The 27778-nt window shown below is 30.8% G+C and overlaps 1 protein-coding gene across 1 annotated transcript; it reads left to right on the forward strand.

Moving 5' to 3' along the window:
• Window positions 1–62: 62 nt before the first annotated feature.
• Hyd (E3 ubiquitin-protein ligase hyd) lies at window positions 63–27778 on the forward strand. The gene is made up of 36 exons (XM_083049133.1): window positions 63–263; window positions 1235–1435; window positions 2680–3001; window positions 3092–3300; window positions 3940–4106; window positions 5147–5346; window positions 5436–5704; window positions 6233–6387; window positions 6591–6860; window positions 7642–7755; window positions 7856–8149; window positions 8223–8377; window positions 8439–8724; window positions 9065–9199; window positions 9324–9491; window positions 9586–9718; window positions 9858–10080; window positions 10173–10411; window positions 10668–10792; window positions 11698–11933; window positions 12059–12225; window positions 13539–13873; window positions 13995–14403; window positions 15530–15878; window positions 16112–16451; window positions 17771–18003; window positions 18133–18639; window positions 21291–21470; window positions 21560–21931; window positions 22499–22684; window positions 22769–22891; window positions 24062–24271; window positions 24387–24742; window positions 24828–25034; window positions 25245–25623; window positions 27304–27778. Exons 1-36 carry the CDS (start codon window positions 202–204, stop codon window positions 27514–27516), a joined length of 8529 nt encoding a protein of 2842 aa, XP_082905259.1. The 5' UTR covers window positions 63–201; the 3' UTR covers window positions 27517–27778.

Raw genomic sequence — 27778 nt, forward strand, 5'->3', positions numbered from 1 at the left:
TTTATACTGCGATGAAAGAGGATGCTTTTAGGAACGCGGAAAGTCTCGTGCCACAAATCTACGTTTGAGAACACGTAACAACAGAGCAAAAACATGGCCGAATATCAATTCTGCTGTCGTTTAGTGAAATTTTGTGTACAGTAAAAAAGACAATTTCGGGACAATTAGTCGGGTCGGGGGTACATATGAATTTTAGGCATTATGACTTCGATACATTTCGTTGTTCATCCTTTGCCAGGAACGGACGACCAACTTATCGATAGGTAGGAGGAATATCCATCCGTTATCGGTTTTCTATTAAGGGTATATCTTTTATCGTGCACGTATATTCTCTTTTAGCGTTTCGAGAGATATTTCTTTTTATATATTACAATATGCATTGCAATAATTACGTCGTATTCCAATATTCAATTTTTCTCATTTCTCACTTTATCGCGTTTATATTTACATGTATACATATATGAACGTATATCATCTTCGATCACTAAATAATGCCATACTTTTGTGGCTAATCTATAAATGTGATGTAATTTGTTTTTACGCTTGTATATTAAATATTTTTTTAGTGAAGTTATACAGGTATTAATTTAGGATTATAATATATTTAACAGCATCTGCAATTAAATGAATAATTAATGCTACTATTGAAAATTTAATGACTATGGCTACGGTCAAGACTGTGCTACAAATGCTTCGAAACATCATTCTACCTTTGTTCTACATTCCAGAAGAATAAAGATAGAATGATGTTGCGAAGCATTTGTAGCGCAGTCTTGATCGTAGCCTTTGAGATATATTGTCATATTATTATGAAAGAGAGAAAATGGCGAAGAAAGTATATTTTATAAAAAAATTTAACTTTAATATGAATTACACAAATCAAAATTATATCTAGTTTATTCTAGTAATCTAGTTTAAAAAAAATTATATTTTAGAATTGTCACTTTTATTACATTTTATATTTCTATTTTAATATGTATAAATTATACAAATCATTTTTACAAATCAAATATAATTATACAAATCAAAATTTATATCTTGTTTATATAGAGAGATATATATATATATATATATATATATATATATATATATATATATATATATATATATATTATTCTAATGATCTAGTTTAAAAAAATTATATTTTAGAATTACCATTTTTTCATATATTTATTATATTCTTTTTATATAATATTTATTATATTTTATTATACTTATACTTCTATTGTTTTAGGCTGAGAGAAGTAGCAGATAAAATCAATAGATATGGATTTGTAACGCCATCAGCTTTCAATGGCTTAAAAGTATCTATAAAGCGTGTTGTAGTAGGACCAACGCATATCGCCCTTCTTACAGAGGACAATAGAGTATGTCGAGTTGCATTTACAGTGTTATCTGATAGATTGGACTTGAGTAAAAATGAACCTAATAGAAAGTAAGTAAAGAAAGAAAAAAACAAATATAATATTTTAAAATGTAAAGATAGTTCAATTGAAAAATCTATATATACAAGGTGTTTCTGGAAAATTTTACAAAGTGTTACTAGACATTGATTATGTAACAGGGTGTCTATTCTTTGGAAAAACTGGGGATTGTTAACGATTTTTTATGTCTAATTATTTTATTTTATATTGCAACATTGTATGTGTATATTTAAAAAAATAGATAATATATATTTTGTTTTTTTAAATATTTAATTTTATAAATGTTATTTAATTTTTGTTTTTTAGAATAGAAAAAAAATGCATTTATTATTAAATTGAAAATAGGCCGTATTAATTTTTTAAAAGATTTAAGGCTAGTTTTTTTTTTAAGATCTTGTATTTAATATTTCTAATAATATTTGAGAAACACATATGTTTAACATATCCTTACAATATTTAAGTTTTTATTAAAATCCCATGTGATTTTATTGACAATTTCTTTTTAGTATCAAGGTCTTAAGTAAGTTTTGTAAAATAGTTCAATTTTTTAATAATATTCAAATATATTAGTATTCCTTAGAGATGTTTATAATAAATTATTTCTTGTTTTATATTTTTGCATATATCTTCAGTGTTCATTTATAAATTGTAATATTTCGCACTTTGTTATATATTATCCAAATAAATTTTACGATTAATAAATTAATATTAAATACTAGAAAAATTACATTCTTGGTACTTTCTTTACAATATGAATAGAAAGCACATACAATAAAGAAACTTATTTTAAAAAGTTACAAAATATATTTAAATTTTCTTATTTATATTTGGAATTTTAAACAAAAATACTTGGAAGATCAGGAAATTCTCAGGGAACTTTTGTACAAGATTTGAGTAGACACTTTGAGTTACTTCATTTAATGAGAGCTACACCATCCCTTTAAGTTTGTTGCAACTATTGAAAAATACTGTGTGTGCATATATATAGGTATATAATATATATAAAATATGTATATATGTATAATGTATATATAATATATTATATATATATAAAATATATATAATATATAATAAATATACATATATATATATATATATATATATAATAAAAATAAAAAATTATATTATAAATTATATATATTATATTATAAATTATTATTATATTATAATATATTATAAATTATAAATTATTATATTATAAATTATATTATAAATTATATATAAATAATATATATATGTGTGTGTTTTGTTGTAGTACAAGTAAAAATCATGTTGGAAATTCTAATTCTACACCAAACGGAAATGGAAATAGTAGCAGTAGTAGTAGAACAGGAATGTCACGTTCTCGAGCACGGATAATGCGTAACAGTTCTGCAATTCGCGGAGGCAGCAGTGCCGGAGGGAGTAGTGCTGGTAGTCGCATAGGACCGCCAGGAGTAATTATGGGAGGGGGAGGCAGCGGCAGTTCACGCCCGATTCCATCTGTGCCAGCACCATTTGTACCGGAAGATCTGATATCTCAGGCGCAAGTAGTACTGCAAGGAAAAAGTCGTAATCTGATTATCAGAGAATTACAGGTTTATAATTATTACACTGTTATTGTTATTACAAAAGAATGAGATGGTAACAAGAGACATGATAAAATAATTATGATATTATTGTTATAGCGTACAAATTTAGACGTTAACTTAGCAGTAAACAATCTTCTGTCACGAGAGGACGAAGAGGGTGATGATGCGGAAGACGCAGCAGACAGTTATGTTCCGGAAGATCTTATATCATTATTAGACGGCGGCTTTAGCAATGAGCATTCAGTTATAATCGATGCTGATTCTATGTTTTCTGAAGATATGTTTGGATACACGGGAATAAGACAGTAATTAATTTTTTTAGATTTAATCTTAATGAGCACTTATAAATGGGTGTCATAATTAATGATACAAGAATAGGAAGATGATTTTACATGAAAATATAGAATAAAATTTTTTAATATTAAACATTTTCGTCCATAGTTTCTGAGAAAATAAAATTTTAAATTTGAAAAATTAATAACATTACATTTTTTTAAGCTAAATGATTTCTAATAATCTTGTATCATATTTTCTCGACTAATACTATACTTAATATAAGTATAGTGTATAGTATAGAATATAAATGTAAAAATATACAATATTTTCCATTTAGTAAAATAATTTAATTTAATTTAAGTTACACTTAAGAAGAAAAATTGCGTGTATCTGGATAAAATTTTTTTTTTCTTTGAGAGATTGACATACATATTTCAATAACTCAATATAAATTTGAAGGTATAAGATTGTGCAAGACTAAAAAGATTCAAGCTTAAAAAGACGCAATATATTATCAATTTCTGAAAATCAATTTTCTCAAGAACAAAGGATTATAAAATTTCGACTTATTTTTTTATGTAGAATTGTTATTTTCCCAATTGTAATATCAGTTATGGAATATTTTGTACATATTTCTCACATATATATTTAAAATAAAACATTTTCAGTCGTGGAAGTTCTTCGCGACGCTTAGGAAACGACAGAGAGAGCGAGCGTTCATCCCATGAAAGAGATAGAGACCGCGATAGTTTTAGCAGGTGGCGAGATCGTCAATATTATGGACCGCGACGTTGGTTGGAAACTGCTCTGAAAGATTCGTGGGAAAAGGATTCAGGTATTTTAAAAATAAAAATTTGTGCAAAATTAATAATTATCAAAGTTGGGTAGTAACTAGTTAATTAGTTAAAAGTTAAATAAAAAAGTTTAAAAAATTAACAATAAGAATTACTATTAAGGCTCTTCCGTATTAAAATACAAATATAAATATAAGTGATAGGCCTTAAGAGCCGAACGCGGATGTTGCTGCGTATTCCAACGAAAATTTAATTTTTCGCTGGAATTAAATTAATTGTGCACAGGGCACGAATTTTTACTACTTGGTATACTGCCAAGTCTTTGTATGGAATAATCTCATACTTGAGATTTTTATTTCATACATCCCCTCTAACCCCCCTAAAGAAAAAAATTAATAACTTTTAAAGCTTAATTACTTTAAATGAGTTAATTTTTAACTTAAACTAGTTATTTTTAAACTTAAACTTATTAACTTTTTTCCTAAGTTAAAAACTTTTCATTTCTGAATGTCATTATTTTTTTCTATAAAAACTTAAACATTGGATAATTAAATTTTTAATAACAAATTTTAATAAGAACATCATTCTATGATTCATTCTTACATACATTCTTCTATTATGAAATAAATAAAGGTACTATTAGATTTTATTTTTTTCATAATTGTAATTGCAAAGAAAAAAATACATTCCTATAAAAAAATTTTTTTTTGTTATTTTGTTATTTGTTATTTTATATAAAATTTAAAAAATTAACAAAAAATATTAAATTAAAAAATTTTAAAGTTATGGTATTTTAAATTAATATAAATATTAATGTTTTTAAAAATTAACTTTTGATTTAACTTAAGTTAATGTAATCTTAACTCAACTTTTAACTGAGTTAGTTTTTCGTTTATGCAACTTTTAACGTAACTAAATTAATTTTATAAGCCATTAACTTTAACTTAACTTATATAGTTTAAAAAAAATAAATTAACTTACCTAATCCTGATACTTATTAATATTATAATTTGTGCGTTGTGTATGTGTATATGTACCAATTTATCGAATAGGGCTGCAATTTTGTATTTTGACATTCTAGATAATAAGAAAAAGGAATTAGCTTCGCAGAGCCCACTATGGATATCTGAAGAATTAGAATGGTGGCATGATCGCAGCAGCGATCCAGTACCCCGTTTTGTACAAATCGTATCGCTTTACAGCGAGCTAATTGCAGTCTCTGCATCGGGACAATTGTACCAATGGAAATGGACAGAATCGGAACCGTATAAAAATACAGATGTAACTTTACAAGCTCTTAACGATGCAATTATATCCTTTTTTTTTTACATATCTTTGCACAAAATATATATTATTGATTTTTTTTGTAGAATCCAAATGTGCACCATCCAAAAACTATTCCATTGGCATTGGCAACGGAAAAAGTAATCAATATATCTGCTACGGCAATTCGATGTTCCGTTAGTACGGAGACTGGAAAAGTAGCGACTTGGCTTGATGAACTCTTAGGACATGTTGCTTCCCGTCTTGAGCATCCAGCACAGGCTTTCACTGAATTTACATTGGATAAAATTGCATCACTTTATACATGTGCTTTGTACACTGTTGCGAGACTTGAAAGTGGAGCGTTGTATTGGTGGTCAGTATAACTTTTTTCTTTTTTAATGCTCTTAGGTTCTCACCGCGGCCGTGTTAGACTGTGACGTCAGAAGCGAAAAAGCACGCATTGAAAATTCTTAGATGCCATTTTTAAATGAAAAGATATTTCGATGAAACACTATTTCAGATGGCTTTAGCACACTTTTAAAATACCTCGAAAACTATTCATTTCCCTTGACAGTCAATTAACAACCGTAAAATGATCGTGATATCAGATTTTGTCATGCGGAATGACTGCGCATGTGCAAAGCCCAGACGGACTGGGCCTCATATTAGTTATTTTACAGCTGTTGATTGATTATAAAGGTAAAAGGATAATTTTCGAGGTATTTTAAGAATGTGCTAAAGCCATCTGAAGTTCTGTTTCATTGAAATATCTTTTTATTTCGAAATGGCATCTAAGAACTTTTAGCGTGTATTTTCTCACCTCTGACGTTACAATTCCAACATGCCTATGGTCGGCGAGGAGCCTTAAAGATTAAGATTTTCAAATGTCTCTCTCTTTCAGGGGCGTTTTGCCATTTGCCCAACGTAAGAAACTGTGGGAAAAATACAAAGCAAAATCGCGCAAGCATAGGCCATCCACTGTTTTATCAAGCGACATCAGTTATGGGACACATGTATGCATGAAAAATAGTCCAGTTTACCAACCAGGAGCTATTGGTAAAAAAACTTCCGCGTATTTTTTACAAACAATTCGAATATTATATAATTTAAGTATGATATATATATATATATATATATATATAAAACAATTTTATATAAATATATATTAATTTTATAAATAATCTATATTAATTTTATAAATATATATTAATTTTATAAATATATATTAATTTTAAACAATATAATAATTTATTTTTAAGGATTCACAATAGCTAATGGTGTACCAAAAGTGGGACAGTTGTTATCAGCAGCATGGAACGTAGATGCTACTTGTAGATTTAAAATATTACCTGCTGGTATGCATGCCTCTAACGCAAACGCTGATAAACGCGAGTCTAATGGAAACGGAAACACTACAGTTGTAAACAAACCGAATCATAAGGAAACAGCTGACAGACTTGATATGCCTCCACCACCATCACCAGCTTCGAGTACTTGCAGCGACACTGGCAGCATTACAACAAGTCACAGTAAGATACATTCTATTTATTTAAGGCTCCTGGATCATAATTCCAATATGGTCGGCGAGGAACCAGGAGCCTTAAATGTCAGAAATCCAACAGGGTGTAACTCCTGGGAAAAACCTTGAAAACCTGGTCAGAGAATATTGTTCAATCTTGAAAAATGAAAGGGAATTATCATGGAATTTGATTTGGATTCAGGGAATTAAAAAAAAATGATTCTTTTGTTAATTCTATTCTTATTTAGCACTTAAGAAACGTGTCTAACATATTTAATGTCTAACATATTTTGGCAGCATTTAAGTTTTTATTAAAATTTTATGTGATTTTTTTTTATTGACAATCTATTTTTAATATCAAGATCTTATATAAATTATAAATTTGATAGAAAATTGTTCAATAAATTTTTTAAATAGATAATCTTAATACTTTTATGCACAAAATAATGAGAAGAATCGATTGGTAAACACAATTATTTTCAAGGAAAAATGTGTAGCTAAATTAGTACTCTTTATTTATTTAATAAATAATTTAATAATTTAATAAATAATTAATTTAAATAAATTAGTATTCCTTGAGACGTTTATAATAAATTACTTTTTGTATTATATATTTATCTTGTTTGTTTTATATTTTTATTTTTATCAGGGAATTCTCAGGGAATTTTTTTTACAAAATTTGAGTAGACACCCTGTTGGACAACTTTTTAAATATTATAAGACTTTGAAAGAGAAGTCATCGAGATGTATTTAATGTATCTATCAATAAAGTTTTTTGCAATCCTTTTTAGAACGGCAAAAACGTATAACACCTCGAAGTGAAGGAGAATTTGAGAGAAAGGACGAAGAGGATTGGCAGTTGAAAGATGTTGTCTTTGTCGAAGATGTGAAAACTGTACCTATTGGTATGATTATCATTTGCAGCTATCAATAAAATATTGATATTTTTTTATGTAAATTGCATATAATACATTTTATATAATTTTATTTTCATATTATTAATAGGAAAAGTTATAAAAGTTGATGGTTGCTACGTAGCAGTTAAATTCTTTTCAAGAGATTCGAAAGAAAAGGAGATTAAAGAAAAGGATTTTAGTCCATCAGACTTTAAAGATTTTACAACGGAAGAGCCAATGAAGTTATTAGCAGATTGTAGACTTTTACGTAAAGACGAGCTACAAGTAATTAAATCATCGTTAAATCCACGGGCTCCGGATTGTTTCCAGAGAACACCGAGAAGAGTTAACATTATGGAAAGTTCGAATGATAATTTGTTGACTATATCCATTGATGGACAAGGTACTATTATTGCTATTAAAATAAAATGTAGAGGCAAATTATATTCGGAAGATTAATAAAAAAATATTTATAGGCATTCATGCTATATTGAAAAATGGAAACAAATTGAGTTACGTCGTGTACAATTTAAGTACAGGAAGATACGTTCAAGATCGTTATATTCCATCCGATATTTCATCATTTTTGGGGTTGCAACCTCAGAATATCAATCTTACAAGTGCAGGAGAAGTATGTTGATAATAATAGTACTTATAATAATTTCAATATATATAATAATTTTGCATTTCAGAATATTGAGTGTTCCATGATTTTACGAGATGGTAATAACACCATTTACCCCATCGCAAAAGATTGCGCTGATGCCATACGTGATCCAAATTGGCTGGATCTGGTGCCAGTAAATTGTATAGGTGCAGCAACCATCCCTATTTCTAGCTGCTCCAATTCGTCCAACTTGAAGAATCAGGTTGCAATTATTGCGTTAGCATTCGACAATCTTTTGCTCATGCCACGTATACTGCGATGTGATTACGAGAGTGTAAAGCAAGTGTTTTGTAATTTGGAGCAAGATCTAAGTAAGTAGATAATAAATAGATGTGACTATATACAGGGTGTCTCAAAAGTCCTGCAACAGTTAAATATCTCGAAAACAAAGGCTTTTTGAAAAAAATGTTTCAAACATAAAAGTTGTAGGGCTTTAAGTGACGTATTAAGTAGTAATATTAGTGTGACTAAAAAGCATTGTTAAGACCATGTAAAGTTCATTTTGAAATTTATAAATGGAAACCTCTATTTTTTACATATTCATCATTACATATTCATGTAGCTTATCTTAAGAGCTTTTCAGAACACTATAATGAAGTTTTTTCCGTTAAGTATTTTTGTAATATGTAAGATATTTTTTATTTTATATAGAGAACAATTTGACGTATTCGAATGCAAACTCGCAAATCCAAGTGATATTAAAAGAACGCTGTGATGGCAATCGAAATATACTTCATGCTTGTGTCAACATGTGTTCCCCAACTTCCAATAAAGAAGCTGAACAAGGTAACATATATATTTGATGCGCAATAATTTTAATATTACTTGTGTATACAATAAGAATCGTAATTTTTTTTTTCTTTTGATATGTTGTACATTTGATTTTACATTTGATTTTATTTTATTCAAGTTATCGAACGTGAATTAGTATCGAACACAGTGGACAATACTTCTGCACCTATAGAAGAGCCAATTCCGACATTAAGTTGGCCACCTGAAGCATTTGATAATACGTCTGGAGAGGAGGACAGTTTATTAAGCATAGGTGCTGCTAGCATATCTATGATGAATAAATCTAGTAAGTAATCTATACTGGTAACATTTACTTTAGATAATTGAAATCTCTATTATTATGATCAATTAATTAAATTTTTGCAATATTATTATTTTAGATATTGGGACTGCGTCAAATAATACATACATTATAGATTCTGTTGAAAGGAGACATAATGCACTGCTTATATTAAAATATATGTGCGAAAATAATATTTTAGTACCATACTTGAAGGAATTGTTAACAGCAAAGTATGATTAAAATTTAAAAGAAAATATATATATATGTATATATATTAATATATTAATATATTAATATATTATTAAAAAAATATATATTTTTTATCAACGATTCCTTTTATATATAAAATATATTTTTTTTTCTATAAAGGGATGCTCAAGGACAAACTCCGCTCATGCTTGCCGTATCGGTTCGTGCATATCATGCAGCTCTTATTTTATTGGACACTATACAAAAAGTCGGTAAAGATGCAAAGGATACTTCAGTCATGATACTGCCAGCTGATGCCAGTCCGGATCTATCTCCGCTATTTGTTACCTGTTGCAATGATACGTGTAGTTTTACATGGACTGGAGCTGAACATATTAATCAAGTATTTTGAATATAATACTATATGTAAAAAAAGTTAATTACATGGAAAATCTCTTTATTAATTAAATTAAACTTCCTTTTTTTTATTTTAAGGACATCTTCGAATGTAGAACCTGCGGTTTGACGGGATCCTTGTGTTGTTGCACCGAATGCGCTCGTGTCTGTCACAGAGGCCACGATTGCAAACTCAAGATAACTTCCCCTACAGCATACTGTGATTGTTGGGAAAAATGTAAATGTCGTGCTTTAATCGCCGGTCATCAAGGTGCGAGATACGATTTACTGTGTCGTCTCGTAAACAGCACCGATCTCGCCACGAAAATTAATTCACGGTAAAATTTAGTCCCCGGCGAACTATGTATATACATGGTGCATAAATGTTATATAATTTTCTTAAATAAATTATTATATAAAATATTATATATTAATAATTTATATATTAATACATATAATAAATAATAAATATTATGTTTTATATTAATACATATAATAAATAATAATTTATATATTAATACATATAATAAATAATAATTTATATATTAATACATATAATAAATAATAAATATTATGTTTTATATTGTATTGTAGGGGTGAGAGTATTTTGTTATTCTTGGTGCAAACAGTCGGAAGGCAACTGGTCGAACAACGCCAATTTAGATCAGCGCCTAGACAAAGATCAACCTCGGCTAGTCGTAAAGCACCGACATCGGACGGTATATATTTTACAACTTTTTCATTACATAGGGTGTCCCATTTTAAATGAGTCAGGCAAATATCTAAAAAAATATGAAAGATACGGAAAAATGTTTCAGACAAAAGTTGTTTGAAGGGAAACATAAGATGGTGCCATTGATATGACCTTGGATAATCATTTGAAGGTCACATAAAGATCACTTTCAATTTCTTAAATGGAAACTCTTATTTTTCAATGCATATTCTTACAGCTTATCTCGAGAGCTTTTCAAAACACTATAATAAAGTATTTTTTTATTCAGTGCTTTTCGAATTATAGTGCTTGAAGTTTACAGTATTTTTTTGACATAAAATATTTTGTAAAATATATAGTTTTCGATAATCTTACCTAAATACTTTTGTGCATAAAATAATTAGACAAATCAATTGGTGTAAAGAAAATGTATGCAATTTGCAACATACTTTTTCTTAAAAATAATTATGCGTTTTCTTTATATAAATGATTGATCTTATTATTCTGTGCATAAAAGTATTAAGATAAAATGATCGAAATTTGAATGTTTTCTTTATACATAAAAAAAATTAGAGTGGTTCCATTAAAAAAAAATTAGGTTGTCCTTCAAATGACCTTGCAAAATGACCTTTAGTTAAAATTCAAGATTATCCACTTTTTCTCCCTCGAAATCTTTTAACTTTTGTATGAAATATTTTTTCGTTACAGCCCATAGCTCTAATATTCGATTATATTAATTAAAATGGGATACCTTGTATAATAAAAATTTAAAACAGTGTGTATAAATTTTACATAAATTTTGTTTTATATAAAGCTTTCTCGCGACAAACAATATATCTTTAAAATTGTCTCATCCTTGTAGAATACATGTAATCGATAAACTTAAATAAACACACGTAACTTTTTCTACAGGTTTAGGTACAGATTCAGATATGCCGGATCATGATTTGGAGCCTCCTCGATTTAGTCGAAAAGCACTTGAGAGATTATTGAATGACTGGCCAGCCGTTCAATGTATGATTATGTCAGGTGTTTCTGAAAATGGAACCAATCAGTTATTCGGCGACCAGGGACAATTATGCCGGCAAAGTGGTACCGCATTGCTGGACAAATTTACGCATTCCTTACTTATTAAATGTAGCGCCGAAGTAAGTATAGTGAAATCGAGCAACTTGTAATTTTTTTTTTTTATTTTTTTTATTTTTCTGTATAGGTATTTTATTTGCGTAGATTATTATACAGAATCCTAACGAATCTTATAATCTATTGACAGATGCTAGATACATTGCTTACCACTTTGATTAGAGAATTGCAAGATGAGTCTGTGCCTGGACGACAGGAAGAGGCAAATAATGTAGCGCGTCGATTTGTGAGATCCGTAGCACGTATATTTGTTATTTTCACTATAGAAATGGCACCAAACACGACGAAAAGACGAAGGTAAAGTTTTCGCGTTTTTTTTAAATATTCGTACTTTTATACATGATGTCTCAGTTTAATTAATATAGTCGAATGTCTCAAATACGGCTATAACGAGAAAATATTTTATAAAAATTAAAATTTGAGGTGAAAAAGGTTGATACTCTTGAATTGTAACTTATTTTAATATAATTTTATATAAATTTTATATAATTCAAGTATGCATATAATTTGACACTAGCAGCTACAATATTTTTTCTTAAAAATAACTATGTTTTCTTTATATCAATTGATTCTTCTCATTATTTTATGCATAAAAGTATACATTAAAATCATTAATTATAATTGTCAAGAAAAATGAATATTTATGAGTTATTTTATAGTTTGTAAAATTATGTCAAATTAAAATACGAAATATACACTGTTGACTATCCTGGCCTTATAATATTTTTATGAATATTGCGAGAAATTAATTTTTACAAAAAAAAATTAGGATCATTCCATTTAAAAAACTAGGTTGACCTTTAAATGATCTTGAAAAAAATGACCTTAGCTAAAATTCAAGATTAAAATTCGAGATACTCAACAAAATAATTATTGCTTTTTTCTCCCTCGAAACCCTTTAATTTTTGTATGAAATATTTTCTCGTTACAATCATAATTTCAGAGATATTGATTATATAATTAAAATGGGACACCCTGTATATATATTTTATTGTATCTATCTCTCTTAAGATTTATATTTATACAGGGAGAATCTAAATAAGTGCGAAAAATTTTAGGAGATGATTCTTTGTCGAAAATTAAGGGGGGTTTCTTATATAAACATATACTCTTATCCGTTAAAAAGTTCTGATAAAAAATTAAACAGGGGTTGTTGGTTTCATCCCCTTATAACGATACAGGAAGATCAAAAAAATATTAATAGATATCCTTTTTATTAGTGGAAAATATCCACCAAGTTTAATTTTGTTAATTTATCTGAAATTTGAGAAAAAACAATAATTTAGAAAAGTGTAACTCCTTAGGGAGGGATATAAGAGTATATGTTTATATAAGAAACCCTCCTTAATTTTCGACAAAGAATCATCTCCTAAAATTTTTCGCACTTATTTAAATACACCCTGTATATATATATATATATATATATATATATATATATATATATATAAATTCTCTTTCCTCCAAATATTTTTTAAGATTAAGATTTTATATAATTAATATGTAATTAATATTAAAATTTTATATAATTATATATAATTTTATATATATATATATATGTATATCTGTATAAAAATATCATATTAAAAAAATTGCTTACTGTTTTTTTACAGCACAAATCAAGCCTCGCAGCCTTTAATGAAGTGTCGAAAAGTTTTTCAAGCACTGATCAAATTAGCTGTAGAAGAATTATGTGAAACAGCAGATTCATTAATAGCACCAGTCAGATTAGGCGTAGCACGTCCAACCGCACCGTTCACGTTAACAAGTTCCCATATTGAAGTGATAAACGGTTCGGAGGAATTATTCTCTATAGAGCCTCTGATACCTCACAGCGGTGTTAGTTCACAATCATTGGACGCAGCGTTACAAACGCAACAAGCGAATAATAATATAGCAATTTCAAGGGGAGACGTTTCTGCTGTAGATGAAACTGAAGGTGGAGAAGGTATAAGGAAAAATCATAGTTTTTCTTTTTCTTTAATAACGAATGCATTTCTTTGCACGTAAGATAACATGTGTGTTGTCATGTTTCCAACTTTATAAACATTTATTACGCTGGTCTATAGAAATACCTATGGACATGGATGGCGATATCAGCGAACATGAGGAATCAGGTGTTTCTGGAACCACTGCTGGTCAACCACTCGGTGAAATTGATTCGAATGCCGGTGGTGTAGGCGAGGAACAGGCCGGAGATGGTGAATCGGATACAGAACTGGACCTTTTAGCGGAGGCGGAAACTGAATCCGATTCGGATGACAATCATAGCAATCAGGATGCAGCGTCCGCGCAACGTAGCGTGCAAACTGGTGCGACTGCTGGTTCTGATGGTGGAATGGGATCGATATTACTGTTTCCCGAGGACGAGTCGGGAGAGTCGAGCCAGCAGGAGGACGATGAAAGCGAAGCCGGAGAAACGGATGAGCAAGATAATGAGGAATTCCAAATTGGTGATGAACAATTGGAACGTAGAAGGTAAAAACTATTCTCAATATCTTTTGTCGATCTCATTATACATTTATTACCAATATAACGGTACCATATAAGATGATTCATAAACAATCGGAACGAAAGAATGATGTATCCTAGTAGTATGAGGAAGGGAAAGAATATACAGGGTGTTTCATTTTAAATGAGCAAGACAAATATCTCAAAAAATATAAAAAATAAACGTTTCAGACAAAAGTTGTTTGGTTCGAAGGGAGACATAAGATGGTGCCATTAATGTGACCTTGGATAATCATTTGAAAGTCACATGAAGGTCCCTTTCAATTTCTTAAATGGAAACCCCTATTTTTTATTGCACATTCTTGTAGATTACCTCGAGAGCTTTTCAAAACACTATAATAAAGTATTTTTTTATTTAGTACTTTTTGAATTATAATGCTTGAAGTTTACAGTATTTTTTTTAACATAAATACAAAATATTTTGTAAAATATTTAGTTTTTGTTAATCTTACCTTAATATTTTTATGCATAAAATAATTAGTCAAATCAATTGGTGTAAAGAAAACGCATAGTTATTTTTAAGAAAATGTATACAATTTGCAATATATTTTTTCTTAAAAACAATTATGCGTTTTCTTTACACCAATTGATTGGTCTCATTATTCTGTGCATAAAAGTATTAAGGTAAGATTACCAAAAACTATGTTTTACAAGATATTTTGTATTTTATGTAAAATATTTTCAAGCCTCATAACTCGAAAAATACTTGAGGTTTCTGGATCCTCGCCGTGGCCATGTTAGATTGTGACGTTAGAGGCGAGAAAGCACACGCTGAAAATTCTTAGATGCCATTTCGAAATAAAAAGATATTTCGGTGAAACAGCACTTCAGATGGCTTTAACATACTCTTAAAATATCTCGAAAACTATCCTTTTCCCTTTATAATCAATCAACAGCTGTAAAATGACTGTAATATGAGGCCCATGTGATGACATCAATTGCACCATCTTATATCCCCCTTTGAACCAAACAACTTTTGTCCGAAACGTTTTTCCGCATCTTTCATATTTCTTAAAATATTTGCGTGGCTCTTTTAAAATGGGACACCCCGTATACTTGGTAATGTATAATAATTGCTTATACGTTATTTCAGCGGATCGTCCGGTCATTTGCATCGTAACAATCTTGCACCTGTGTACATGCAATGGGCGATACGCAATCGCGAATCGAATACGCGCACGGCGGGTTTACGCGTAACAGGTGGAAGTAATCTGGTCTTCATTGATCCCGCATCCTTAAGACGTACCACTGCCACGTCGGCCGTCGCAACTGCGCAAGAACCTATAACCATGGGGACCACTGCTAGTTGCCTGGCGCGAGCATTCGGAATTGTTATCCGGCAAATCGCCGATCTGTTAGTCATTATGCAGGATTATAAGAATCTAGCGCCCACCCTGCCACGATTGATAGACATCACCTTTCAGGACGCTCTAAGTTTACAGGTATATATAAGCTCCAATCATTCCAAAGTTTTATTTAGCGATGGAATTAAGTGTCTCTTATGAGCAGGCTCGAGTTTGCTTGCATGCTTTTGAATTCTTTATAATTACTTCGAGAAAAAAATCTTCAAGTAAACTTGAATCTATTTTTTTGGTCCCTAGTTCACATCACATTACACTCAATAGCTTTTATGAAGAAGTCAAGTTGACAAATTATTTTTTTCTCCTGTCCACAGTCATATTTAGAAGCGCACTTGAAGCCTACCTGGGACTGGTTGCTCACGGTGATGGATGCTACGGAGGCACAATTGAGATTTGGGGTATCTTTGACGCGTAGCGCAGATCCGACTCATCCCGAACATCCTCTCAATAACACTCCGTCATTGTCCAGTGGTAATTTTAGCGGTTTATTGAACACGGCCGCGCTTTCGCTGACTCTACAAGGAAATACAGGTCGAAACCCTCGCGGCAATATCGCTACGAGCTCGAATATCTCCACTCCTCAAGCTTCAACACGACTCACCGTTGGTTTTGCAGGCGTTGGCGAACCTCCGAGGAGCAGTAGGGAACGCGAAGGTTCGCTTTGTAATTTGTTACAAGTCCTTAACTTTGTTATATATTTTTATATATCGGACTGTTTATATTTCCATCATGTTCTCTAAGATATACAGAGTGTTAGATATAAAAAAAGATGTCGAAACCGCTTAATTTTAAAAATAAGAGATTTCAACACTTTGTACACCTGTACATAACTTGTACTTGATTACATGTAAAGTCTATGCGAGTCTCTTTCGACAATTACAATTAGACGAAATTTTTTCAACACAAAAATATATACGGGTGTTTCATTTTAACTTTGCCATCGAAATATCTCGTAAAGTCTAAAAGATACGAAAAAATGTTTCAAACAAAAGTTGTGTGGCTTCAAGGGGGACATAAGATAGTGGAAAAGATTTGACCTTGCATAGTCATTTGAAGGTCACGTGAAGGTCACCGTCAATTGCTTAAATGGAACCTATTACTTTTCTTTGCATATTCTTGTAGCTTATCTCGAGAGCTTTCCAAAACCCTATATATGAGTTGAATTTCGTTCAGAATTTCCTGAGTTATAAGGCTTGAAAGTTACAATACTCAAGATGTACCACGCGGAGGTTGCCTAGTCGGATTTACACCTCTCTTGTGTTCAGAGAAAGATTGGAGAATGATCCAGCCAGTGAAGGCATGTATAGACATGACTTTCAAATATTAAATTTGCGCTGTTTAGAAACATAAACATTATCGCTGGACGAAGTTGCCCCATGGACAAAAAAGCCCCGCTCTACCTTATTACATAAAATGTACTTCTTGACTGTTTATTGTAAGCATATTTAGTGATTAAGAAAAACTATTATTCTTAGTAAGGATTTTATAATATTTCATTATGAATAAACTGTCAATTCTGACAGCCTTTACTGGCTGGATCAACCACCGATTTTGCCTTCACTGGCTGGATCATTCTCCAATCTTTCTCTGAACACAAGAGAGGTGTAAATCCGACTAGGCAACCTCCGCGTGGTACATCTTGAGTAATGGGTATTGTAACTTTCAAGCCTTATAACTCAGGAAATTCTGAATGAAATTCAACTCATATATAGGGTTTTGGAAAGCTCTCGAGATAAGCTACAAGAATATGCAAAGAAAAGTAGTAGGTTCCATTTAAGCAATTGACGGTGACCTTCACGTGACCTTCAAATGACTATGCAAGGTCAAATCTTTTCCACTATCTTATGTCCCCCTTGAAGCCACACAACTTTTGTTTGAAACATTTTTTCGTATCTTTTAGACTTTACGAGATATTTCGATGGCAAAGTTAAAATTGAACACCCTGTATATATATATTTTACGATATATTTCAGGTGGCGATGCGCACTCGGCGAGGCGCGAATTCTTATCATATTGCTTATCTTTAATGCGAGCCCACAACAGCGAACATAGAGACAGTTTACCGGTTTTAGACGTCTCGGCTTTAAGACACGTCGCTTATGTGTTTGATGCGCTTGTATATTATATGCGTTCTCTCTCGGAGCCTCTCGCTGCCAGAAGCGAAACTCAGAAAGAATCGTCCACTTATTCCAGTTGGAATGATCAGGTGTGTGAAAGTAGCTTTATGTATATTTTATTTTTTTATTTTTATAAATAGATACAAAATTTTTATTTACAAGATTTCAGTAAACATTCTGGTAATGATGTGATATCAATTTCGATCCTTTGTCCGCAGGATGAAAATGACAATGACGAGGGCGAGGAATACAATTCGCCAGCACCGACTGCTATGGAAACAGATTCTGTAGATTATCCGGATTTACTTCAAGTACCCATATGCGGAACTGGAAATCACGGCAATTCGACGCCGAAAGGAAGGAAGCACCCTTTCTTACAAAGATCAGATTCTACCTTGTGCCTTGGTTGCCCGCCTCTAGATCCATTTGACACTGTAATAGGCGAAGCGCTGCCGTTAGCTGATCAGCCGCATTTATTGCAGCCGCACTCGAGACGCGAAGATCTCTTCGGCATCCCGAGACAGCCAGCTTCCAATGCAGGATGTAGTCAAAATTCTTTGGAAGGTCTGCCAACGAGGCTGGGTCTTTCCGCAAGGGGTACTGATAATCGTAACAACTTGACAACTCCGACATTCAGTCAGGTTGTACAGGGACCGCTTTCCACTTCTTCTAATTTAGAGTCGAGAAGAAACTCCACCGGGGAATTAAGCTCCATCAAATATACGGTAATATCCTATACAAATGAAATATTAAGGAAAAGTATATACATATATAGGATGTCCCATTTTAAATGAGCCAGGCAAATATCTAAAAAAATATGAAAGATACGGAAAAACGTTTCAGATAAAAGTTGTTTGATTTGAAGAGGGACATAAGATGGTGCCATTGATGTGACCTTGGATAGTCGTTTGAAGGTTACATAAAGGTCACTTTCGATTTCTTAAATGGAAACCTCTATTTTTCAATGCATATTCTTGTAGTTTATCTTAAGAGCTTTTCAAAACATTATAATAAAGTTTTTTTCCGTTAAGTATTTTTCGAGTTATGAGGCTTGAAAGATAACAGTATTATGACATAAACAGTGAAGGGTAAGATACATTTAAAATGTATCTCGATACAGATACAGATACATATGAAAAAATATATCTAGATACAGATATAAATACACAAATTAAAATGTATATAGATACAGATACTCAGATACATATCAGATACTTTTAAATTATTATATTTTATCATAATATTGGTAATATGCACAAAATATACTGAATAAATCTTTTATTTATTAATATTTTTTGTTTACATTACGGCTTTATTCGTTAATCTTAACACATCAAAAATGCCTCAAAAAGATATCGTTACTCAAACTATTTCGCCGTGATACTAAAATTTGACCACCAATGCTAAATATAATTAATCGCTTAACCGGTGTTGATATAATTGTGTTAAACTTTAGAAACAAATATTTCATATGTGGAACACACGTGCTATATATTGATGTAATATATAGTACGTATATTCCTCATATGAAACATTTGTTTTTAAAGTTCAATATCTTTTTGCTTGTCTGATAAATAAGAGAGAAACTCCATGTCGAGCACTGTCAGTTTTTTCTTACGTGGTCTTGATCTTTTAAAAATTTAAAGAATTGATCAATTCAAAGAAATATGTGAAAATGTATCTGAAAATGTATCTAAGAAAAGCAATTCAGATACTATATTTTGTATCTAGATACAGATACAGATACTTCAATTTGAATATATCTCAGATACAGGCTTAGATACACAAAATGTATCTAGATACTGTATCTAGATACATGTATCTAGGTACTACCCAACACTGGACATAAAATACAAAATATCTTGTAAACCATTTCGATAATCTTACCTTAATACTTATGCACAGAATAATGAAACCTGAAACCAATCAATTGGTGTAAAGGTAAAGAAATTGCATAGTTTTTAAGAAACAAAATTTTGCAAATTGTATACATTTTCTTAAAAATAACTATGCGTTTTCTTTACATCAATTGATTTGACTAATTATTTTATGCAAAAAATATTAAGGTAAGATTAACGAAAACTAAATATTTTACAAGATATTTTGTATTTTATGTCAAAAAATACTGTGAATTTCAAGCATTATAATTCGAAAAGTACTGAGTAAAAAAATATTTTATTATAGTGTTTTGAAAAGCTCTCGAGATAAGCTGCAAGAATATGCATTGAAAAATAAGAGTTTCCATTTAAGAAATTGAAAGATCTTCATGTGACCTTCAAATGATTATCCAAGGTCACATCAATGCACATTTTACGTCTCCCTTCGAACCAAACAACTTTTGTCTGAAACGTTTTTCCGTATCTTTCATATTTTTAGAGATATCTGCTTGGCTCATTTAAAATGGAACACTGTATATACAGGGTGTTTATTTTATTTTGAACAGTTAAATATCTAGAAATCACGGAATTTTAGAAAAAAATGTTTTGTATCAGTAAAGTTTTCTGACTTTGAGACAGATATAAGATAGTGCCATTGGTTTGATTTTGTGCGTTTTTCAAGGTCATTTAAAGATCAATCCAGGTTTTTTTTTAAAAGGAACTACTTTATTTTCTTACATACATGGATTCCTCGTAATATTCGATATAAAAAATTATAAAGGTAGGATGGCCAAAAATGAATAGTTTACGAGATATTTTATACTTCGATTTGATGTAATTTTAATTTAAATATAAACTATGAAATATCTCGTGAAATATTTATTTTTCGATAATTTTACTAAAACCTTAATACTTTTATGCATAAAATAATGAGGAATCAATTATTGTAAAGAAAACACAATTGTTTGTATGTATATATATATGTATATATATATATAAATTGCAACTAGTACCTATGTATTTTTTCATAAAAACAACTATGTGTTTTCTTTACAACAATTGATTCCTTATTTTATGCATAAAAATATTGAGGTAAAATCATCGAAAAATGAATATTTTACGAAATATTTTATAGTTTATGTAAAATTATATCATAAAATAAAGTATAAAATATCTTGTAAATTATTCATTTTTTAACCATCTTATCCTCATAATTCTTTATGCTGAATATTGCAAGGATGTAAAAAATAGGGTGATTTTATTTAAAAAACTATAGGTTAACCTTTATTTTAATCTTGAAAAACGCCATCCAAAGGCAATTCTAGGTCACGATATTATATGTTTCCCTCGAAACCTACAACTTTTGCCTGAGATACATTCTTTCTTAAAACTTTCTTAAAACTTTATGATTTCCAAATATTTGTTTATAAGATTAAAATGAATCACCCGATATATATATTTGTGAATTAATATAATTAATACAATTAACAAAATTTCAGGATAAATTAAAATCATGTAGTCACCCTAATGAGGGACACCCCATCATAGCGGAACAAATTGATAGAGCGCCGATTATAGTATCTACGAATAATCAAAGCAATGATGCAACAGCGAGCGTCAAAGGTAAAGACGTGTGCAAAAATAATAGGAGCGTCATAGTCAGAGCTGGAACAGTATCAGTAAGTGATACATACATGTAATTTTTGTCTCACTTACATTTTTTTTTGACCGTTATGTCTGTTATTGATTGGAAACTTATTCTTCGAAGGAATCAAACACGAGTAAAATATCCGGTGCGCCTGAGATATTGGTTGTTCCAACTATCGACAGTCAAAACGTATCCGAAGAGGTCGACCCGGCCGCTTCGAGTCACGAGATATCTGCTCACGAGACCGTCGAAACGAGTCCGGTGGACTCCGCCAAAGTGGTATCGTCGATCGGGACGAATATCTCGCATAACATCTTGTTAGGACGATGGCGATTGGCCTTGGATCTGTTCGGACGGGTCTTCATGGAAGATGTAGGCCTGGAAGCTGGTTCCGTTGTATCCGAATTAGGAGGCTTTCCCGTGAAGGAGGCTAAATTCCGTAGAGATATGGAGAAACTGAGAAATTCGCAGCAAAAGGATATCACTATCAAGGTAACCGTGTTGATTTAACGACTTGTCTGTGTGAATACACATATGGTATATACAGTTATGCTATATACAGGGTGTCCAATTTTAATCGACCACCTCCCAAAACTTTTATTTTTGATTTTGTACAACAAAATGTTTCAAACAAAAAAGTTGTTTGATTTGAAGAAGGACAAAGATGGCGCTACTGACTTTTTTTCTGAAGAGCACTTTTCAAGGTCATTTGAAGGTCATTTGTTTTTTTTAAATGGAACTACTATATTTTTTTTTATATATAAATCAATTTGTTGCAATTTTCAGCATAAAAAGTTAAGGGTAAGATGACCAAAAAATTTAAAAAAACATAAATGATCTTTAAATGACCTTGAAAAGCATCCTTCAGAAAAAAGTCAAGTAGCGTTATCTTCTGTCCTCCTTTAAATCAAACAACTTTTGTTTGAAACATTTTGTTGTACAATCAAAAATAAAAAAGTTTTTGGTGGTCGATTAAAATTGGACATCCTGTATTAATATAAACTATATTATGTAAAATTATATTATCGAATACCAATCATCATCATCATCATTTGCCAGGTGGAACGAGACAGAACGCAATTATTGGTGCAGACGATGAAAGAGTTGAATACGCAGTATAATATATATAATAGAAGAGCTTCAAATACTCCGCCTTTGGCAGTGAATCGAGTTAAAGTCTTTTTCAAGGATGAACCTGGCGAGGGAGCCGGTGTTACTCGAAGCTTTTATACCGCAATTGCTGAGGTTTGTAAAAAGATGTAAAATATAAAATAACGTAAGACAGTTCTCAGTTAATAAAAGGATTTACATTATTATTATATTTTTTAGGCATTACTCGCGAATGAAAAACTTCCGAATCTTGAAGCGGCACAAGTAGGATCGAAATACACGCAATACAATGTTTTGCAGAAACTGAAAAGCAGAGATCGTGATCGTGATCTCAGACGACAAGTATGTCGATCGAAAAGAGTCTCTAATTTTTTATATGCAAGATGTTTTATTTTAATTAATATGGTCGAATGTTGATGAAACTAGAAAATATCTCAATATTTTATATTTCATAAAAGTTAAAAGATTTTTGAGGAGGAAAAAATTGTTAATCTTGAATTTTAACTAAAAGGTTATTTGAAAGTCAACCTAGTTTTTTTAAAATAGAATTATCCTTTCATTTTTTATAGTTGCAAATTACACACTTTTTCTTAAAAATAACTATATGTTTTCTTTATATTTTATATCAATTGATTTCTCTCATTATTTTGCGCATAAAATAGGTATTGAGATAAGATAATTGAAAAATGAATATTTTACGACATATTTCATAGTTTATATAAAATTATGCCATATTAAAGTACAATATATGTCGTAAACTATTCACTTTATGGCCATCCTACAATTTTTCATGCCAAATATCGTGAAAAATAAATTTATATGGAAAATTAGGGTCTATTTAAAAAAATCCTAGATTGACCTTTAAATGACCTTGAAAAATGCTCGATAAAAATTCAAGATTATTAATTCCCCCTCCCCCCCTTCCCCTCTCGAGAATTTTTTAACTTGTGTATGAAATATTTTCTCGTCACGCACAGTCATAGTTTCAGCAAATATTCAACTATATTAATGCTCCTGGCTCCTCACAGATCATGTTGGAATTATGATGTCAGAGCGAAAAAACACTCGCTAAAAATTCTTAGATGCCATTTCGAAATAAAAAGATATTTCGATGAAGCAGCACTTCAAATGGCTTTAGCATATTCTGAAAATACCTCGAAAACTGTTCTTTTCCCTTTATAATCAATCAACAGCTGTAAAATTTACACATGCGTAACCATTCCGCATGACAAAGTCTGATATCACGATCATTTTACGGTTGTTGATTGACTGTCAAGGGAAAAGAATAGATTCGACGTATTTTAAAAGTGTGCTAGAGCCATCTGAAGTAGTATTTTATCGAAATATTTTTTCATTTAGAAACTGCATCTAAGAATTTTCAGCGTGTGCTTTCGCGCCTCTGACGTCACAATCTAACATGGCCGCGGCGAGGACCCAGGAGTCTTAAAATGAAACATTCTATAATATACGAATATATTATATGATATATTAGTTTATACAATTTTATTTCAGAATACACGTTCCTCTGGAAAATGTCGTGAGACGCGCCGGACTTTATCTTTCGATGCTCGTTCCTTTCATCCATCCAATACGATCGAAGGAAACAACAGTTCCACACCTGGAAGCTCATCGTCCAGCACTCACCCCTTGCCGATCAATCATCCTAATAACGATCATTTGACCATGCATCAACAACAGCTCGGCGATAGATTATATCCTAAAGTATATTTACATTATGCGCATGTAAAAAAAATATTAAAAAATTATATTTTGTTTAGTAATAAGGAAATTCATTTTATCAATTTTTTGATCTATTATTATTATTTGGTTAATATAGGTACACGCTTTACGACCAGCATTGGCTGAAAAGATAACTGGTATGTTGTTGGAATTGTCACCGGCCCAACTGCTGATGTTATTGGCTTCAGAAGACGCTCTTCGACTGAAAGTGGAAGAGGCATTTGAATTGATTCACAGTCATACTCAAGACTTGACCAGCGAAATGCTAGATCTCGATGTATTTAGCTTAACCGAACGTTGCGCGGCGAATAAGAAGAAGATGGAAAATAGCATTTTAGACGACACCGAGGACAACGCACCGCTTTTTTATTCTCCTGGTAAACGCGGTTTTTATACACCAAGACAGGGCAGAGGCAGCTACGAACGATTAAATGCATTCAGGAATGTAGGAAGGTGAGTTTTGAAGTGCTTGATTCTATATATGGAAAAAAAGTACACATATAATAATAATTAAAATTTGTTTTATATATTTTTTCAGACTTATAGGATTGTGCCTCTTACAAAATGAGCTTTGCCCACTATTTTTAAATCGTCATGTAATTAAATACATCCTAGGAAGGCCTATACGTTTCCACGATCTTGCATTTTTCGATTCTGTTATTTATGAAAGCTTGCGACAACTGGTTATCGATGCTGAAACGAAGGACAGTAATAGTTTATTCTCGGCGTTGGATCTTACATTCAGGTATAATTTTATATATTTTATCTAGTCATATATTTTTTTTACTTGATATATAATGAGTATTATACAAATCTTCTAAATAAAATATTTAGCAAACATAGGTTGAAAAATCAAAAATTCTGTCAGAATTACAAGTAAATTTCTTAGTTTTGGTAAAATCAAGACTCGCTTGTTTCCATCTATTGTCGTCACAAATGTCATTTTGCATTTCAGTATTGATTTATGTCCCGAGGAAGGTGGTGGTTCAATCGAGCTGATATCCAACGGCCGCGACATAGAAGTGACTGCAAATAATGTATATGATTACGTACGCAAATATGCTGAAGTTCGTATGATCAAGGTACAAGAAAAGGCTCTGCATGCTATGCGCGACGGGGTATTCGACGTCCTTCCCGAAGGAGCGTTCGATGGTTTGACATCCGAAGACTTGAGACTCCTCTTGAACGGAGTCGGGGATATCAACGTGTCGGTTCTGATATCGTATACGTCATTCAATGACGAGTCTGGCGAATCGACGGAACGATTGGTCAAATTTAAACGTTGGTTGTGGTCCATCGTTGAAAAAATGTCGCACGTAGAGAGGCAGGACTTGGTAAGAATTTTCGTCCATCGTTAATTACACTAGTTTATAATTTTTTTTTTTTTTTTTTTTTTCTTTTAAATCAGACAAGGTATTTCTTACATAGATTTTTGGATGCTAAAAAAACGATGGTGCAAGCCAATTTTCATCAGCACATCAGGTTTTCGAAATAATTGAGGTTTAATGTGCAAGAAATGGCTTTTTTGCAATATTTAATTTTTTTTTGTAAAATAATTCCTATTTTTTTGCAATTCTGATCAGAAGTCATAAATGTATTGTTGATCTCCTATAAAACGCATTTTTTTTATTTCGATATTTTACTTTTTAGCCATGATTTATGATATTTGATCAGACTTTCCAGATAACGTTAACCTTTTTTACACAAAATCTTAAATATCGCAAAAAAGCCATTTTTTACGCATTAAACCTCAATTATTTTGAAAATTTGACGTGCTAGTAAAATTTGGTTTGCGGTATCGTTTTCAACACCCACAAATCTATAAGAAACACTTTATCTAGTTAAAAATAAGTTTTGGTGTTATTTGTGCCTACTTAAAAATTCAAATCTTTATAATTTATTTGTAGTATATATTTATGATTAATAATTTATAATTAATATTTATATCTTATCTTACAATTAATAATAACTAAATTAATCTTGATTATAAATAATTTTAATCTTTATATCTTTAATCTTAATTTAAATCTCGAAAAGTATTCGAGATGTCAAAAAATATTTTATACAAATATTTCGTGGTAAGAACATCTCAATTCAATCATATTAATAAAATTTTGAAAAAATCATTTCAAAGATTTAACAAAAATCTTTTTCAAAGATTTTTTATATCTTTAATCTTAACTTAAATCTTTATTTTTAAATGGGCATAATTATGTCGAATTAATATATATAATAAATTATAATTGTATTAACATGTGTAACAATCAGTGATACTTAGTAGTATATAATAATTATAAATAATAATCTTTATATCTTTAATCTTAAGGCTCCTGGGTCCTCGCCACGGCTATGTTAGATTGTGACGTCAGAGGCAAGAAAGCATACGCTGAAAATTTTTAGATGTCATTTTTAAATGAAAAGATATTTCGATAAAACACTACTTTAGATGGCTTTAGCACATCTTTAAAATACCTTGTGAAAACTATTCTTTTCCCTTGACAGTCAATCAACAACCGTAAAATGATCGTGATATCAGACTTTGTCATGCGGAATAACTGCGCATGTGCAAAGACTAGACGGATTGGGCCTCATATTACAATCATTTTACAGCTGTTGATTGATTATAAAGGGAAAAGGAGAGTTTTCGAGGTATATTAAGAGTGTGCTAAAGCCATCTGAAGTGCTGTTTTATCGAAATATCTTTTTATTTCGAAATGGCATCTAAGAACTTTTAGCGTGCGTTTTCTCGCCTCTGACGTCACAATTCCTACATGGTTGGCGAGAAGCCATATATATAGATGCGAGAAGCTAGGAGCCTTAAATTTTTATAAATTGACACAATTATTTTGAATTAATATAAATTAAATTATATTAATAAATTAAATAAATTATATATTAAAATTATATTAAAATTAATTATATTAAAATTAATTATATTAATAAATTAAATTATTAATAAATAAATTATAATTGTATATTGACATGATAATTTATTTATATATATTTATTCGTAGGTATATTTTTGGACTGGTTCTCCCGCGCTGCCTGCAAGCGAAGACGGTTTCCAGCCGATGCCGACCGTAACAATTCGGCCGGCGGACGACGCGCATCTACCAACTGCGAATACATGTATCTCCCGATTATATGTTCCACTGTACAGCTCTCGTCATGTGTTACGACACAAGCTACTTCTCGCTATTAAATCAAAAAATTTTGGATTCGTATGAATTTATATCTTGTGCGACTATGTTATATAATACACAAGACAGAGTCACAACATTGTTGATAATGATACAAGACCGGAGTTGTATATGTTGTTATTTTTTTCCCCTCTAGAAACAATTTTTAACATTTATAAATTTATAAAAGGTGTAATTATGCGTATGATTTTTTTTGTTCTTGAAAAAAATAGTTATCTTCGTAAATAGAGAGAGAGAGCTTTATATTATATAAAATGTCTTATTTAGTCTCTCTCTTTCTTTCTCTCTT

The sequence above is a fragment of the Prenolepis imparis genome, unplaced genomic scaffold, assembly GCF_030444845.1.
Source record: "Prenolepis imparis isolate NDT839.2.m4 unplaced genomic scaffold, iyPreImpa1.0 SCAF_11, whole genome shotgun sequence".
Taxonomy (NCBI): domain Eukaryota; kingdom Metazoa; phylum Arthropoda; class Insecta; order Hymenoptera; family Formicidae; genus Prenolepis; species Prenolepis imparis.

Coding starts and splice junctions, on each gene's coding strand:
- Hyd (XM_083049133.1), top strand. CDS start 202: ATGACTTCGATACATTTCGTTGTTCATCCTTTGCCAGGAACGGACGAC. Junction 5,705..6,232: donor AGTGGAGCGTTGTATTGGTG/GTCAGTATAACT, acceptor TCTCTCTTTCAG/GGGCGTTTTGCCATTTGCCC. Junction 16,452..17,770: donor GAGCAGTAGGGAACGCGAAG/GTTCGCTTTGTA, acceptor GATATATTTCAG/GTGGCGATGCGCACTCGGCG.